At 54.7% G+C, this 17,549-nt stretch overlaps 1 protein-coding gene across 1 annotated transcript in view; it reads left to right on the top strand.

Annotated features, from left to right (window-relative positions):
- Positions 1–17,549, top strand: part of PTPRU (protein tyrosine phosphatase receptor type U) — a 68,581-nt gene that overhangs the window by 8,521 nt on the left and 42,511 nt on the right. The window contains exons 2-3 of the mRNA XM_086479947.1: positions 9,292–9,420; positions 17,232–17,503. Of these exons, the coding sequence (XP_086336073.1) occupies positions 9,292–9,420; positions 17,232–17,503 (401 nt within the window). The remainder of the gene's footprint in view (positions 1–9,291; positions 9,421–17,231; positions 17,504–17,549) is intronic.

Here is a 17,549-nt window from a genome sequence, read left to right as displayed (position 1 = left end):
GACCTGGCCGGGGCAGGAGATGTGTGGGGAGGGGTTGCAAGGTGCTGTGCATTGGAGTTGCAGGGTACTCATGTGGGGTTGCAAGTTGCTGCCTGCACTTTCAGCACCACTGCAGGGTCCTTTCTCTGACCACCCATGCGCTCCACCGATTTTTTTCCACTTCTATCTGCATAATTAGTATAATTTTGGAGTTTTTAGTGCATTATGGGAGCACAGGCTGAGGGCACTGCAGGTCAGCCTTGCCGTGGGGATGGGGGGCAGCTCCAGGACCTGGCAGTGGGGTGGGATGGGAGCGCAGTGCCTTGGTCAAACTGTCTGCCCAGAGCCAGGTCTGCAAGTGGGGTCCCAACGGGGCCATGCCTGCGCCTGGAAGGGGAGTAGTGGGACACCCTGTCATGGGTGGGAGATGCTTGTGCCGGGGTGGGGGCGAGGCAGCAATTGCATCCTGGTCTGCAGGAGCGAGGAAAAGGAAAAGTTGGCGAAGGAAGTATCAGGAATGAGCCTTTGGGTGTCTGAAACGGTGGAGTGGTGGCAGCAGCGTGGGGGTTGGAGGAATGGGGTCTTCTGTGATGAGAGCTGCTGTGGTGGGGGTGATTTTGGGGGGGACTGAAGGGGGTGCTGCAGGTGAGCCCCCCTGCCCAGCGTGCTCGCTGCTCGGCAGCTGTTTTCCTTTCCCTGGAGCTGGATGGAAGGTCCTGAGCCTTCCCGTGGGTGGGTGCTGCATTGGGGCTTGCCAAAAATCTGGCCTTGGAGGGGTCTCCAGGCTTACAGGGAGATGCCTTCCCCTGCCTGGATGGGGAGGGTCACCCCAGCAGGGTGGGGGCAGAGGGAGGACAGGGGGTTTGGGGTGCTGCTGTGGGGCTGGGGAGCGGTTCCCCGTGCGGGAGCAACTGGGGAAGAGGGAAGGAAGGATTTGGGGTGTGCGATGGGCAGATGGACCCAGCGCCCTCCCAGCTGCCAGCACAGTTCGTGACTCCATCCTGCACCCCAGCTGTCGGCACAGTGTTCATCTTGTGCCACCAGACTCAGGGTTTTGCTGTGGGGGATGTGGGTTCAAACCCAGTGGTTCCGTGCACTGAGTCTGCCAGGTCTCAGCAGCGTGGCAGCACCGCGGTGTCCCTGCTGGTGCGGTGCTCCTGCCTGCTCCCCGCTGGAGCTGGAGAGGGGCAGGGGGTGGGTGGCTGCCTGTGTCTCAGCTTTTTGTAGGGCCTATGAAAAGAAAGTGAGTGGGGATGGACTTTGAGCAACTTTCTAGAAAATGGGGAAATTTTGGTGTGTTTTTTTTTTTTTATTTGCAAAGCAAACCTGGTGTTGTGACCGTTGCTGCCAGTGATGGAGGGGAGGTATTAAAAGCAATAAATAAGCTGCTGAGGAAAGGCGTCTGTGACTCTGGATTTACAACGTGCTGTCCCAAAGTGCCAGCTGCTTTTGTACCTAATGCCCACACCTAGGGGAGCTGGGGAAATTATCTGCCTGGTTAAAATGTAAACCTCTGGGAGCACTGGATGGCACTGGGGTGCTGGTGGAGACCCTGAGATGAGTTTTTGCCCAAGCCTCAGGGGTGGATGGATGCCCAAGCCGGCACTGACCGTGGGTGGCTGAGCCCAACTAGGGGACTGGTAAAAACACGCTGCTGATGGGATTTTTGGGATTGATGAGCTGTCTCCCCACCTTTGCCTGGCTGAAGAGTGCCCAGCTTGGTCTGGCATCTTCCTCAGGGTTGTGACATGGATCCCCTGGTCATGGGGCTCCTTTGTATTCCCCCCACGGTGGCTTCTGCCAGTGCCTTTAACCTCCTGGTCGATTCTATTCCCTGCTGTTTAATAGCCAAGGGTTTAGCTGAGCCCAGGCCTCCCCAGGCGCTGGCAGTGCGGGTGATTGATTTGCCCACGTCAGCTGCATCGCCACCTCTAAACCTCGGTGTCAATCTTCCCACGTCGCTTTCCCCAGCTCTCCCAGTGCAATGGGATGAAGGCAGCATTGACCTAGATCTTGCATCGCACCGAGACGTGCTCCTGCTCTGCCCTGACCTTCCTCCCCACTCCTCTTCCTCCCGTTCTTATTTTTTTTCCCAAGGGCTGGGGAGCGGGTGCTGGGTGGGGTGGGGGCTGCGTGGCCCTGTCGCCGGCTGGTTTTGCCATGCCGTGGCTCTTCGGCAGCGCAGGCGGCTCAGTCTTCCACCTTGAAAGGCCATAAATAACCCGGCTGAGCTGCCTCCCCCAGGCCGCCCCGGTGCTGGCTCACGTTCCATCACAGCAGGATTAGCCCACCGGCACGCTTCGCTCCCGCATCCATCACTGCGGAGAGGCGGTACCCGGAGGGCGAGAGGCTGCGGAGGTGGGGAGACCGAGGGTTTCCCCCGTCTTTATCCCCTGCAAAATGGGGTTGTTTTTGGAAAACTCGGTCTTTCCCATGATTTCTGCAGCCGGTGTCAGAGCCCCTCGGGGCTGTGTCCTGGGGTGGCTGCCGTCCTTGCCTGAACTCCTGCCAAGGGAGCATCTCCGTGTCCTCAGGGGTTCCCCGAGAGCAGCGTTTCACCTACCATGTCCTGGTGTCTCAGGGTCTATGGGCATGGGGGGTGGATAGCCTTCAGCAGGGCCATGGGGACCGCCTGATGGTCATAAAGGAGCCAAGGGTAGAAACAAGTTTGTTTTTTTCCCTTTTTAAAATTTATTTTAATCTTTTTTCCCTCTTTACCTTTTTTTTTTCCCCTCTCCTGAGGTCCCAGGTGGCTCCATAGCCTGGGAGCTGTAATTGCACAGTAAGCAATCAATAGTGGCAGGCTGAAGGTTTCCAAAGGCCTGCCTTGTTTTTCTTCCTGTGGAGTCGAAGCCCTGGCTATGTTAATTAAGTGATGGTTCATTATTAAAGCACTTGTGTTGCAGGTTAGTGGCCTCCTGGCCGGAGAGCTTAAGGGTGTTTCTGTGCTGCAGGAACCTCTCCTGACCTGGGTATAAATAACGGAGGAGTGATGCTGGTCCTTCCCCTGGGAGCAGCGGTGGCTGGATCCAAGCGCTGTGCAGGGCCAGCACTTGGGTGGGGTGTTACCTGTGCATGTCCTCGCTGGCCATGGGGCCCAAACCTCCTGCCTCGTGCCCCACAGCGTCACTGCAAAACAGCCGGGGAGCTGCAATGCCTGGTTGCACCTGCATTGGGGTGATGCAGCACCCTGGTCCCAGCGGTGCTGATCCCCACTGGGAGCTGCTTTAGGGGCTGGGAGGGAAGGGGAGCCGCATTTTGCAGCTGGATGGTGTCCCAAGGAAGGACTCCGACTGGGAAGATTAATCATCCCCTCTTTGCTTTTGAAGGAATTTTCATGATAAGGTGATGCACAGCATACCTGGTCCTTGCCCAAGCACAGCCTGACCTCGTGGCATAGCAAACCCTTCAGAGTTGTGTTTTCCCAGTTGGATTTGCTCTCTCCAGGCTTGGGGGTACCTGTAATGAATCCACATCTCACAATTCCGCTCCCCTCGGGGTCCTTCAGAGGCTCCTGGGGTCAGGCCCTCTCTGTGGGAGGCTTAACACTTCCATGGGGACCTGCAGGTAAAAAGCATACAGAGTCTTTAACAGGCCAAAAAAAAAAAAATTACAAAGGAGATTTACGTCTTCTGTAGTTGCTGGTAGACGGATATTGTTCTCCTAGTCCTGCGCTTTCCAAATGCTGAGGTTATCAGGCATAAGTGACTTATTATGCAAATCCTCCGTCTTAATATCTGGCTGCTCTCTCCCTGGAATTGCATTGGCTAAACCCCATGCATTATTGGAGCTGCTAATGTTTACACATTAGCTTCTTTGGCTAATATACAAGGCTTCAAGTTGCAAATTGATGTTTCTTACAGCTGAGCAAATTCTTTTTCTATTAAATGCAATATTTAAAATGATTTGGAGAAGCAAAACAAACTACTGGTGAGAATTTTAATGGAGCTGCTTTCCATATTCTTCTAATCAGCTTCTGTTGGGGCCAGGAGATTGGTAATGGGTTTTTTTAAATGTTTCTGTTTTGCAGAAGTGGGGAGCAGAGAGGAGCAGGGAGGGTGTTTATCGTAATCTCCGGTGTGTGTAATGCACAAAAACATTTGCAGGTGCCTGTTGTGCTTGTGCCCCAAGCCCTTTGAGTGTGCGAAGCACAGCTAAGGGAGGGTTTAGCTCCTCTTTGCCTGGACTAGAAGAGGTTTTCCCACTGCTGAGACCGAAACCCCGGGGTGCTTGGGCTTGGCTGCGGAGCTGATGGGGTGCTCTGTGCGGTGGGGGTCTCCGTCGGCGTGAGATGCCGGGATGCTGCAGCGCGGGACCTGCTCCGTGTCTGGCGTTTCTCACTGAGCTGGATTCCTTGGTGCCGCATCCCCTGGGCGAGTCCTGGACCTCTATAGCATCATCCCCGTGATGAGTCTGAGCCCCCCGCAGATAGAAAGGGGGTTTCTGGCTCCGTATCTCTTAATAACCTCGACCAGGAGCCTGCGGTATGGTATGTACGAGATCTTGCTGGGTAAGAAGTGTATCTAATTTTAGATGAATTGCAATACGTGTTGCCTATCCCCCGTGTCTGCTGGCGCCCGGAGGAAAGCAGCTCCCGGCATTTCCTTCCCGGGGCACGTTCCCGTAGGAGCGTGCTGAGGAAAATACCTTTAAATAGCAGCCGGGATCTGGGAGGTGGGAGGCTGGCTCGGCTCCGCGGGGGTGCCGGCGAAGGGATGGCATCTCGCCGGCATCTGCTGGAGCGGGGTTCTGCATCCCAGCAAACCTCGGCTCCCTGGGTGTCCCCAGGGGATGATGCCGGGCTGCTGGTGTTATGGGACTTTGCCAAATCACCTGCGTGCCTCAGTTTCCCCATTTGCAGCATTAACTGTTTATCCTGTGTAAAGAACTTGATCCTCTGATGCAGAAAAAGAGCATCTTTCTTATATGTGTTTAAGAGGAGAGGTCTTGGGTATGATAGTCCAGATTTGTGCGGCTTTGCGTAGCTTCCAGCTCCTGGCAAGCAGTGAAAACTCTGGATTTGGGAGCCAAAGGAGCTCTGCTCGCCCTCTCCCCAATCTCGGTGTGTTCGGGTGATGGCGCCCATGGGGTGTAGCCCTGTTTTGCTGTGAGGGGTGTTTGCGTGCAACCACTTGGCTGCCAGGACGATGTGTGGTGTGTCTTTTGGGTACCCAAATCCTTTTGATTTCCTGCTGCTAATTACCTGGGATAGGGGGCAGGAGCTGCTGGAAAAGGCCAGGGATGAAAAATTAATCCTGACTCTGAAAGGTCACCGGTGTTAGCTTTCCCGGCTGGTGTTTGTGCCGCGTGGCATGGGGTGCTGGGGGCTTGTGTCCCCAAGATCTTGCACCCCAGAGATGACCGTGAGGCTAATCCAGTCCTGGCTAAGCCAAGATAGGAGCAAAATGGCCTTTTCCCCATTGATTTGCTTTACTTTGCCCTGGACTGGGAGTCCTGGGTGCCTGCTGTGAGTTTCATAGCTCTGGGGAGCCTGTGCTTGCTGAAATTTGGGTAGAAATCTTTTGGTTTTTTTTATAAAGCCTTTCTACTTTTTGATATATTATTCGTGTAGCATCCCCATCTGCGGATACCCCAAAGGGTCTGGGCAGTGTCGTTACCCCCCCTCGAGGTACGGGAGTGTGCAATCCCATCAGGGATGGTGCCAGGCTGCCCTTTAGCGCGGGAGCCTTTTCAAGGCTGCTCGATAAAAGAAAAGAGAAGCCCGTGGAGCATGTCCCATGGTGCAGGAGGTTAAACAGAAAAGGTTTGAGTGTGTAATTAACTTTGAAGCGAGAGGAGCGTAGACTCGGCGGATGAAAGAGCGCCGGGCGGGCTGGTGGGCAGGCGGCCACGTTCCTCCATGGCCACGGAGATTTAATTAGATGCCGTCCATTCGACTTGGTTGCTTGGTCTTTTTTTTTTTTTTTCCACTTTCTCTTCTTTGCAAATTCTTCATTCTTCCTCTCCCCCTCCCTGGCTTTCCTCCTCTCCATCCTTGGGGAGGGTGATGTGGGGTGGCAGCAGTACCCAGGAGGGATGCGGGGTGGCAGCGGTACCCAGGGGATGCTGAGCAGCACTGGTATCCATCTCCCTGGTGAATCCATTAAGCCATCTCTTCCTTTTCTTTATTTTTTTAAAAAAACTGGGTCCATCTGGTGTTTAACCCCCATGTTAACGCTTACCCCTCTGCCTGGGCGTGCCCTGGTGCTGCAGTGGTACCCAGGAGGGATGCTGCGTGGCACCAGTACCCAGGGAGGATGCTGAGCAGCACTGGTACCAGTCTCCCTGGCCAACCTCTCAAGCCACCTCTTCTTTACTTTCTTTTTTTAAAAATTTTGGTCCATCTGGCATTTAACCCCCATGTCAGCACTCATCTCTCTTCTCCCCTCTGCCCGGGCACGCAGCAGTGCCATGGGGGTTCTGCATGGGGTGTTTAATGGGGTACACTTCGTCCTTGGTGTGGGCTGCCTGTCATGCACTGGGGGCAGGCCCTGGGTTTGAGGGGGGAGGTTTAGGTGACTTCGGGGTGTTCAGGCATCGTCTCAGGTGCATCGCACCCCCCGGGAGCAGACTGTCACGCCCCCGGCAGTATTTTTAGCAGTATTTTTAGCTGCTCTCGTGTTCCAGTCACACCTCCCACACTCGCTGCCTTCATCTCACCGCCCTGAGCTGCTGTTACCCTGGCCTCTAGCCACGGCAGGGGCTGGGAACTGGGGGCTTCTTCTCTCCACATGGTGATTTTTTTTTTTTTTAGGGCGCATCCAGACCTGGAGTGGTCCTGGCTGGCTTCTGCAGACCCCATCCCACTGCCATAAGCCCTTAGAACGGGTATAACCATCCCCGTTGCTGCAGATGGGTATTTCAGGTTGCAATCTCCCTGCCCTCCTTGCAAACATTTTGACGAAACCTTTATTTTTTGAAAGCCAGTCTGGGTTTACCCCCTCTGCCTTTCCACAGTCACCCCCTCTGGAGCTGGGTCATTGGCATTTAATTGCTCAGGTGCTAATTTTTATGCTCCTATTAATCTTGTGATGGGGAGGGAGAAGGGGCTGGAGGTCAAGCTTCTCAGCCCTACCCTTGGATGGGGAGAGATGGTGCCAAAAGCATCCCATAGCTCCTGGAAACGATGCTCTGCAAAACCTCTTTTATTTCTTCCTCTGCGAATACAAATCACAGACAAATTTGTCGGCAAGATGGAGCGGCCGGTGGAGCCGCCTTCGTTTTGCACCGTGGGTGGCGGGGAGTGGGTGGGAGGGAAGGCTCACGAGGGGAAAAGCCGTAACAATAAACCTGTCCGAGGAGGGAGACGGATCGGCTCGGCCAGCTGTGCCTCGGCCAGCAAAATATCCACCCTGTGGAATTGCATTTTAAACTTCTGGAGCCTGGGCATCGTCTGGCAGGTGGCTGAGGATCCAGCCTTGGGGTGATGGGGCAGTGGGGAAACTGTGGCACGGGACCAGTTGGTGCCGGTGGCTGTGCTGGGGATGGCGGTGGGATGTGGGTGGTGGAGATGCAGCCCGGGAGGAGGAGGGTACATCTCCTCTGATGTCGTTATTGGCTGGGAGTGGTTTATTGGGGCTGAAGGAATCGTTTTTCCCTGGGAAGTGGGGCTCTGCCAGCCTGAAACGCTGTTTGTCTCAGCTCTGGTTTCTCAGACCAAAAAAAACCCCAACACTAAGAACAAATTTCTCCCTCCCAGAATATCCCATTTCAGCAGATCTTGGAAAGAAGCACTTGGGCTCTTTTTTTTTTGATCACTTGGCACTTAGTTTCTGACACTGTTTTATTTTGAAAAAATTTTTTTTCTTTCCTTCCTGGAAAATTTTGACAGATTTGTACTTTTTCTTCCATTAGAAAGCACAGCCAAGTTTCAGACTCTTTAAAATCCGACGTGTCTCGTGGTGAGAGCCAAAGGAGCTGAGGACCTGGGTCTGTGGAGCGGGGGCACATCCGCACGTGGGCTGGGCAGACGCTCCATTTCAGGAAGGATTTTAAGCAAGCTGTGAGGTCTCACTGCCTCCAGGCATATGAATAGGAGAGAATTTGCTTTTAGTTTTTTTTAAGAAGTTTTTTGTGATTCTGAAAGGGAAAAAACCCCACAACTTGGTAATGGAGCTGGAGTGTCCCCTCTTTCTTTAAGAAATGAATGTAAAGGGGGGAAAAAAGCCCCAAATATGTTCTTACATGTGAAAGAGTTGTGAATCATAATTTTCTGGGCATCTTGTGGGCTTTTTTCCAGTGTTTGGACTTGTGTTTACACAAGCGATGCGTCTGAGCATCTCCTGGCATGGGGAAGGACAACCTGTGCCGGCAGCAGCGAGGCCATTAACTGGCAAATCCCCGGGTGGCGAGGGGAATTACTGATGTAATTTGGGGATAAAATAGGAAAAAACCCCACAGAAATAATCCCTTGGCCCAGTTCTGCTTTCACGCTGGTCCATTAGGGGATATTTGCCTTTGTTCATTCTGCTTGCTCAGGGCTTTCTTAACGTGCCTGCCCTCGTCAGCCCAGGGGCTTGTGTTAATTAGCGCTGGTGCCCTGGTCCGCGTGTAATCTGTGGGTTTAATGGAACAATAGGTCAGTGTTAACGAACCGGCCTGTCGCCCCATGGGGAAAGCCAGCCCCAGAGCTCCAGGGTTTGGGGGGCTGGGTGGTGTCTCAGTGTCCTGTCTCTGTGTCACCTCGGTAAATGTGGGGATAAGTGGCCTCTTGGCATTTATTCTGATTCTCAGCCGAGCAGACCGGGGTGGTGGTGCGGGGCTTTCGCCTTTGCTCTTTGCAAAGGATAAAAGCCAAGCCCGAACCCCTGACAGATAAATAAAAGGGCTCAGAAATACCAGCCCGCAGCTGCGGGGGGGATGTCAGTGGTGCATTTGTAGGGGTGTGATTGCTGCGGGTTGTTGGAGGTTCCAGCTGAGACCTGCTGCTGTTGTGTCAGGCAATGGAGAGACCTCCCCCCCACCCCCCAAAGAACTCAAGATCAAACCTCACATGGGCAGTGCCTGTTTCTTGGGAGAAACCCCTTGTTCAGTGACCGGCCCCTGGGAAGCAAAGCTGGGAACTGCATCCTGCTCCCACGGCTGAGACCTCCCCAAGAACTGAGACCTGCCAGCTCATTGCACTGGTGGGGGAACTGAATGGGAGAGATGGGGGATTAGCAGCAGACAGGACCATACCCTTGCTCCTGGGTGCATGTGGGGGGATGCTTGGGGCCCCCCTGTGTTTCAGGGGGGGCAGCACACCATCCCAGCAGGCCTTTTGAGGAGGGGGGGGTGGTCTTAGCAGGGGCTGACAGGTCTCTCTCTCCACAGCCGGCTGCACCTTCGAGGAGGACAGTGACCCGAACCAGTGCGAGTACAGCCAGGGTGAGGACGATGACTTCGGGTGGGAGCTTGTCCGCAGCTATATGATGCCACATCTGACGGCTGACCTGCCTCACGGTGAGTCCTCGTCCCCAACGGAGCCTTGTTGTGTCCCCCCCCCCAGGGACCTCTGCCCCCAACCCACCCTTTGGTCCTGTACCCTGGAGCTGGACCATGTGGCTTCTCCTGGTTTAATTCCTGCGGCGTTTCAGGCTCGGCTTGTCCTTGGTTGTGTGGGCAGGGTGCTGCTGTGCCTGCTGGCAAGGTGCGATGAGCTGTGTCTGTCCTCAGCGCGGTGAGGCAGGATGCTGCGTGGCCCTGGGGAGGAGAGTTTTTAACAGCACAGCAGGGACAGGGACATCAAATGGCTCTGGGTACCTCTGAGCCCTTTGTTGCTGCCTTGGTGGGGTGTTACCCTGTGCCACCCCCAGCCCACCCTGGGGCAGGGGGCTGGGGGAGCCTGCAAATGGTCCATGCGTGTATTTTTGGGGCGGAAAGCCAAGATTTCCAACTTTTCTCCCTCTGCATGTGACCTAGTCTACTGTGGCTGCATTTGCTGCCCCCAGCCCAGGTCCCTGGGCTGGCCAGGGGCTACGTGGGGGATGTTCCCTCTGCCGTGGCATCTCCTTGCCTGCAGCAGCGTGATGGCAGCAGCTCGGGCAGCTTGCCACGCTTCCTGCGGCTCTCGCCAGCGTCTCCGGCGATGCCAAATTCCCCATCTGGCGTCGAGCGCGGCATCTGCGGCTGCCGCCAGCCGGGATGCACCCAGATCCTGTCGTAAAGGGGCACCTTTGGAGCTGCTGTCCCCGCCCAGGAGCTGCAGCCACCACCTGCTCTTCCCTTGCTGGTGTGTCTGCTCGTGCCGCTTTTTGCGGGCTCACGAGAAATTCCCATCTCCAGGAGATGTGGAAAAGGGGGGGAAAAAGGTGTTTCTGGCTCTTGCAAGTGTGGGGAAGGCTCGTGGCTGTGAGTTGGAGGCATCCCCAAAGTCTTCTTGTGAGGAAGAAAATGCAAATGGACCTTTTCCCTTTTTTTTTTTTTTCTTAATCTCATTGCTTTTAAACCAGTTCTTCTTGTTTTCTGGGCGCAGCTCCTCTCGGATGGCCAGGCTGGGGGAGCAGAGCCAGCCGGGCAACCCTGGGGAGCTCCCCTTCCCCCATGGGGGTGGCATGGGCACCGTGCCTGGGTGGCGTTTGGGGGCTTTGCTCACTCCCAGCTCCATGCTGCGTCCCACTGTGACCCCCTTGGGTTGTCCCTGTACCCGCTTGCTCTGCAAGATGCACCGGGCTCAAGGTGCTCCTTGTTTTCAGGACCTGCCTGGTCCCAGTGCTCTGGCTCCTCCTGCCCAGCCTGCAGGTCGGGTCTCACGCTGACGATGGGCAGAAAGAGAGGAGAGCTGGTTTAGAGCTCGATAGTAAAAATGACTTCTTTTATTAAAACGTTAACTGCTTTATAGAAAACTCTTTACTGCTCCATCAATCTGCCTCCAGCTGTTTATCTTGTGCCTTGTTCGTGCCAGGGCTTAATTTGGCTTTTCCCCTCCACTAACCCTCCTCTCTCTTTACCTTCTTCTCTTCCCATCGCCTTTTCCTTCCTTTCCTGTCCCCGCTGGCATGTCCTGGGCACTGGGCGAGGGCAGAATAATGCTTAGCCTGCCTGTAGGACTGCTGACAGATCCCCGCTCCTCCCTTGATGATTTTCCAAATAATTGCTTTAAAGTGAACTATCCTAATTTGCGTGTGTCCTGGGAGGGATTCCCGAGGCAGTGAGGAGGGGGAGCATTGCTGGTGCTTGAGGTGGCTTGTGATGGAGGGTCTTAAACCTGTAATTAGTTGGGTTTTCTGCTCAGTTTTCAGCTGTAGTTTAAAATTGCACCAAACTGCCTGGGTTTAAAGCCTGGGGGCTTGCAGGGGGGCTGAAGGAGTCAGGTGGAATGGGGCTGCTCTTCCTGCTTGAGGAAATAACCGTGGGTTAGCGAGAGATGGGGGCTGAAATGAACGCAGAGAGTTTGAGAAATGAACTCCAGAGTGGGTGGGGAGGTGGGTCCAGCTGTCCCAGGCGGGATGCTGTCAGCCTGAGCTGCGAGCGTGGAGCATCGCAGGATCTGGCCCCTGGGAAGAGCACCCACCCCCGATGCTGATAGATGGCGACACCCAAAGGGATGTTGGTCCCCATAGCCGGAGGCTCCCTTAATACCACACAGATACTGTTTGCTCATAGTCTTGGGGCACCCAGCGGGTGCAGGGACCCCATTTTTGTGTAGTTTTACCCCAGTGTGCGTGGGGAGCTGCGCACGAGGCTCCTGCAGCCTTACTACTGCTCTTTGTGCCCCCCAGCAGCTTGGTGGATGAAGAGTATTTCACAGCACCGGGGCCTCTCCAGGGAGCACTTTCCAAAGGAGTCTCGTGGTCTTGGATTAAAATGAGTTTTTATTGGAGATCAGCCAGTTTCAAGGAGCATAGGATTTATTGGAGCGGATGCTGGCTGCTGGCCACCCACCTCTACCTTTCCATCCCTCTTTCTTTTTGCTTTCTTGTTTGGTTTGGGTTGTTCCCCCCCACCATCTTCCCTTCTTGACTTGTCTGGTTTTCACCTAAAGATGACAGATGGATGTCTCCCGTGTTGCAATTGTGATTTTTGTTTGTTTTTCGGCTCTTTATTGTTGTTGGGAGGCAGGTAAGGCAGGCATGAGGCTGCACCATCACCAAGGCTACACCAGAAGGACTCTCCCTGGATGCTTTGGGTGCACTTTTTCTCTTGCTCTCCCCCAAGCATCGCCTCTGTGTGCCAGTCTGGTCCCTACCTGCCTTCAGGCTGATGTGGGGCTCTGCAATATCTTGTCTCGTAGAAGCTCTGCTGTTTGAAGCTGGCGAGAGGAGGGATGGCGTGTGCCTTGCTCTGCAGCACCTGGCATTGCTGGGCATCCTCAGGGCTTGCAGGATGCAGCTGGATCCCAAAGCCCTTTGAGCAGCAGAGGACCAGGCGGTGGGGTGGGCCAGGAGCCGAGGATGGGGCAGGGCAGTGAAGGCAGGCTGATATTTTTTTTTTTTTTTTGAGCTCCTGGGATGAAACACAAGTTGGGGTTATTTAATGAACCTCAAGATCAAGCACAGTGTTTAGGTTAAGCCCTGTATGAATTTGGATGGGGCAGGTGCAGGATGGAGCACAGGGCAGAGCTGAGGTGGTGTCCCTGTCCTCGCCCCTGCAGAGATGGAGGTGCCCCTTGGAGGACAAGGATGCTCTGCAGAGCTCCCAAGTCTCCCTGGCAGAGGTGCAGGTGCCTCTTTTTGCTGCTGGTTGAATTTGCATGTGGGAATTCAAAGGAGATGAGTTAGGAGAAAAGAAACGGTGGCCAAAACTCCCCTTGGGGGCCACATGCCCTCCTGTCCCTCTGTAGCCTCGCTGAGCTCCCCAACTCTGCAGGGCTGTAGTCAAAAATACTGAAACATCACGTTCGTGGGTGTGTTTTCTCTTGTATGGCTTTTATTCCTAGGTTTTCCTTCCAAACTCGGTGACGTTAGAAAACCCTCTGTGAATCGGAGTTTCTGTTCCCTGCTCAGCTCTTCCCTCGCTCCATGCACGGAGCTGCCGTTGTGCTTCCCCACGCAGCCGCATTGCGATGCCCTGGTGCGGCCCTGTTGGGGGGTGACCGAGCTGTTGTCCCCACCCCAGTGAGCTCTGATGTCCTTCCCACCCCCTCCAAGGACTCTCTCCTTCAGCTGACAGCTCCAGCACCGCTTCCTGACCAGCTCCTGCTGCGTATCCATAAAAACCTTGAAGAACTAAGCCTGATTTTTTTTGGCTCTCGGAGTTACGCCGGTCTGTCCAAGGACCCCATGGTGGTGGCAGATCGGCTGTTGGTGATGGGGCTCCCCTGGGAGATGCTCACCCTGGGGCTCGGTGCAGAGGCAGGGAGTGGATACCCAATTCCCATCCTGGCTCTGATGTGTTGAGAAGAAGATCCCGTGCACGAGGAGGCACCGTTGGGCTTCATCTTCCCGAGCAATTTCCTGGAGGCAGAAGCTGCAGCGCTTGGACCTGGTTCCCTGGCACCTCTTGGCTGGCGGTGCCACCCTCTGCCTGTCATCCTGCTTGCCTTTTGCTGCCTTTTAATTGCTCTTTGGGTTTTTTTTTATTTTGTTTTTATCTCTGTTTTGTAGGTGGAAGAACTCTGCAAGACAGGGAAGCAGGGCTGGGGGGGGGAACGGGTTCTTCCCTCCTCTTCTTGCTGGGCTGTTTTGGGTTGTTCCCGGAGGGATGCAGGCAGGATCCTTGGGAAGGGCAGCACGATGGGGAGAGCTGCTCCTTCCCTGTGGGCGAGCAGGGCTTCAGCCTGGAGCTGAGGAGAAAATCCTTGGGAGCTTGTTGCTCTCCGATTCACAGCCAAGGTTATTGGAGGTGCTGAGTTATCCTTGAAGACCTGATTCAAATCCCAAGGAAGGGATGATGAACCCACAAGTGGGAAAATTCAGCTGGAGACCCTGCATGAGGACTTTGCTGGGATGGGTACAAGGCTTCCCGTGCACAGCCCCTCCAGGCTGATTTTGCAGCTTAAATCTCCTCGTTGACTTCTGTGTAACAAATTGATGGTTTTTCCTTGGGGAACATTGCTGGAAACTTGTTTCTCTTTTCATTTGTTTGATTGAAATATTATTTAGCCCCTTTTGAGTCTTTTTCTCTGCAGAGCACTTGTGCTCTTCTCTAAAAGCCCACCTGAAAATTAAATTAAACTATATTGCTGCAGCCGAGCTGGGGGAGGGGACAGGGAGAGGCTGACTTGTTCTTGGTGGTGATGAAGGGGGGGTGACAGGTCACCTGGACTAACATCTTGATTCAAACTGACCTTAAACTGAGCATCAGAGGAAGGATTTAGTGAGTGAAGCATAATATTGATGTGTACCTGAATCCTGTCCTTTGGTTTGAAGTCTCACCTGGGGGATGCCCTGGGGCTGTTTCTGCTGCTCCCATTTTGTGGGAGGTTTGGAAATGGTTTTCCTCATTGTGATTATTTTTTTTTTGGAGCAGATTTTTTTTTTTTGCTGTGTAATGCCAGTGTATGGACAGGGCTCAAAACTAACCCCAGCTGAGGAGCTGAGATATTGCATCAACCCTCTGGCTGCTGGGGATGGTCCTGCCTGTCCCCTTCCCTGCCCTGAGCTCTGGGACACAGCAGGGCTGTGACGCCTCCTTCTCTCCATCCCCATCTCTGGCTTTGCTGACAGGAGTTAAGCTAAGCTTTAAAAACTGGGATTTGGCAGTTTGCATAGCTCTTGCTGCAGCTCTGCGCTTGCCCTGCCTGGGAAAGCGGCTGGATCCTGGTGGAAACTGAGCACCCACTGGGGTTGGGGCTCAGGGGGGACCCTGGCAGCAGTGGTGAACCAACAGGGAACAAGTTGAAGGGGTCTGGGGGACCCCCCAGTCCTGCTCCATTTGCCTGGGAGGGGTTGTGCAGCCCTCTTGCCCCCCCCCGGATGCCTGGGAACATCCCCTGGAGCTGCCTGGCAGCATCCCAGCTGGACCGAGAGACCAGGGAGGAGCAAGCTGCTGTCCCCGTGGGATGGGTGGTGGCAGTGCGTGTGCAGGCTGCCACCCTTTTGTCACCACCTGGCTGGCCTGCTGTCTCCTTGAGCTCCCTGTGCACTGGTGTTGCTGGCGGGAGCACCCCGGTGGGGCTGTGCTGGTATTTTATTGGGGTGCATTAAAAAAGCAACTAAAAAAACCTCACTGAAAACCAAAACCATCTCCTGCAAAAAAAAAAAAAACCAACCCAAACCAAAAACTCAGAGGAGTTTATAACTCCTCACCACCTCTCTGTGAGGAGCTGCCTGTCTGTGTGGACCCTTGTCTGTGCTGGGGGGATGCTCTGGTGCAGGATGTCCCAACACAGGGACAGGTACCTCTGCTTCTCCTGCATTAACCCCCCTGCCAACCCATACCCTGGGCTTGAAGCTGGGACCAGTCACGTACAGAGGAGCTGATATAATTAGCACAACAGGGAGCAGTGGGAGCCTGCTTTTTCCACACAGCAACACTGGGAAGAAAGTTAACGGGGGGAAAATAGCACATGGGGGAAACCCTACCAGATGAGTGACGCGCAGATGCGTTGCCACCCGTTCGTGCCCGTGGAGCCAGACGACCTTAATGGATATTCTCTGCCTCTTAACGTAAATTGTCAGTTTAATTTTAGTCTTGGTCTCTTTATTTTGGTCCTCTGGCTTTTTTTTTTTTTTTCTTAAAGGGAGGGGATGAAGAAGGGCCTGCGTTTGTTAACGAGAGCTCGGCAGATTAAGCGGGCGGCGGTGGCTTTTGGGACGTGTCCCCTGGCGCAGGGCGGGTCGGTGTTAGCTCTCTGTGCTGCCGTCGCCCGGACCAAATGGAGCCGATCTCATTAGTGCAGAAATAATTTTGCCAGGGGGAAATGAGAGGGAAAAAAAAAAAAAGAGAAATATGAACATAGTGCCTTCCCTTCACTTGGTGGAATGTGGCTGTGTTGACTCCGAGAAAATAAATTGTTATCGTTTTATTTCACCTTCAATATCTGCCTCGAGGGGCCAGGAGCACCAGGCAGCCACACAGATCAGTGACATGGTGAAAATTTTGCTTTTTGATGATTTTTTTTTTCCCCTGCCCTGGCTTCCATCCCTGAAGGATGAGCTGGAAGATGTGCTGCGGTACCCGGCACTGCGCCTCCCCAGCTGCTGCTGTGACCCCCCTGGGTGTTTTGAGGTCACCCCAGGCATTTTGGGATCAAATGCTGGGGGAGACGGATGGGTTGCCCCCATGGTCCCTTGCTGCCTTTGTTAGGCTTTTCTTGATGCCGCTTGCTGGGAGCTGATGGGAGGAAGGCGAGTGAATTCGTTTACATTAACCAGTGGTAAAAGCTATTAATAATTAAGCGCCTACTGTCAGGAAAACAATGGTGAACTTGAATAAATGGCCCAGCTTTGTTACTTACAGCTTCTGCCGTTATTAAAATAGAAGGGATATTAATAACTAAAGGCGAGGGGAGGGTTTGGTGGGGCAGCTTGCCATCTGCCCCATGTCCTGACCCCACGGCAGTGCCGGATGGCTCCAGGAGCTGCCGTGAAGAGCCGGGACTCCTGCATCCCCCTCCTGCCTCCGCACTGCCTGGGATGGAGCATGTGGGGTGGGGAAGGATGCTCCCTTTGGGATTTTCATCCTACCTACCCCATAAGTACAGCTTGGGGCTGGGACTCCCGGTTTTGTTGCAGGTGATTTTGGGTGATGGGAGGTGGGGTACCAGTGGCTGCTGCTGGGGGTGGGGCAGGGGGGAAGCTGAGCCTGGGGCAGGCATCCTGGAGACCCGCTGTGCCGGCATCCCGGAGAGCCGTGGTGCTGCTGCTCGTTAAGCTGACGAGTGCTTTTTTTTTTCCCCCCCCCCCTGTGAGCACCTGCTGAGCACAGTTTAAACTCAGCGACAACTGCGTGGTAAATGATACGAGGCGATGGGAATGGAAATTAAACGGCTGGGGCCCAGCTGGGGAGGGGAGTGTTGACGCAGCCGAAGCTGTGAGCATTAAAGGAAGGCAGGCGGAGGGTCTCTGGTGGCATCGAAGCCATTACCGACCCTGGCATCCTGGGGGGGGGACACACACATACCAGCTTATCCTGGAGGCAGTGGGGCTGATCCTTCCCTCCCATTTTGGTGTCCTGCTGCTGGCCAAATAGGCATCCGACGCTGACTCCATCCCAGGTCCCTTGCTCCTGTCCTGCATGGAGCAGCACCCAGTGGGACCTGAGCATTGTTGCTGGGTTGTGTTTGCAATCCCACGTCTTCCACCTTCTCCATCCCTGCTGGCAAAGCTCCAGAGATGTGGAACGGGGGGATTACTCCACACTCTCCCCCCCGCTTCTCCCTCCCACCGCAGGCTCCTACCTGATGGTGAACTCCTCGCAGCACGCCCCAGGCCAGAAAGCTCACCTGCTTTTCCAGGCGCTGAGCGAGAATGACACCCACTGCCTCCAGTTCAGCTACTTCATGTACAGCCGGGACGGCCACAGCCCTGGCACCCTCAGCGCCTACGTCAGGGTGACGGGGGGCCCGGTGGGCAGCGCCGTCTGGAACGCCTCCGGCTCCCACGGTCGCCAGTGGCACCAGGCGGAGTTGGCTGTCAGCTTGTTCTGGCCCAGCGAGTACCAGGTGAGAATCCCCCCCCCCGCCTTGCATAGTACAGACCCCCCCCTTG

This window comes from Leptosomus discolor, chromosome Z, assembly GCF_034619465.1.
Source record: "Leptosomus discolor isolate bLepDis1 chromosome Z, bLepDis1.hap2, whole genome shotgun sequence".
NCBI lineage: Eukaryota > Metazoa > Chordata > Aves > Leptosomiformes > Leptosomidae > Leptosomus > Leptosomus discolor.
The sequence above is the reverse complement of the archived record's forward strand: the minus strand, read 5'-3'. Positions and strand labels throughout refer to the sequence as shown.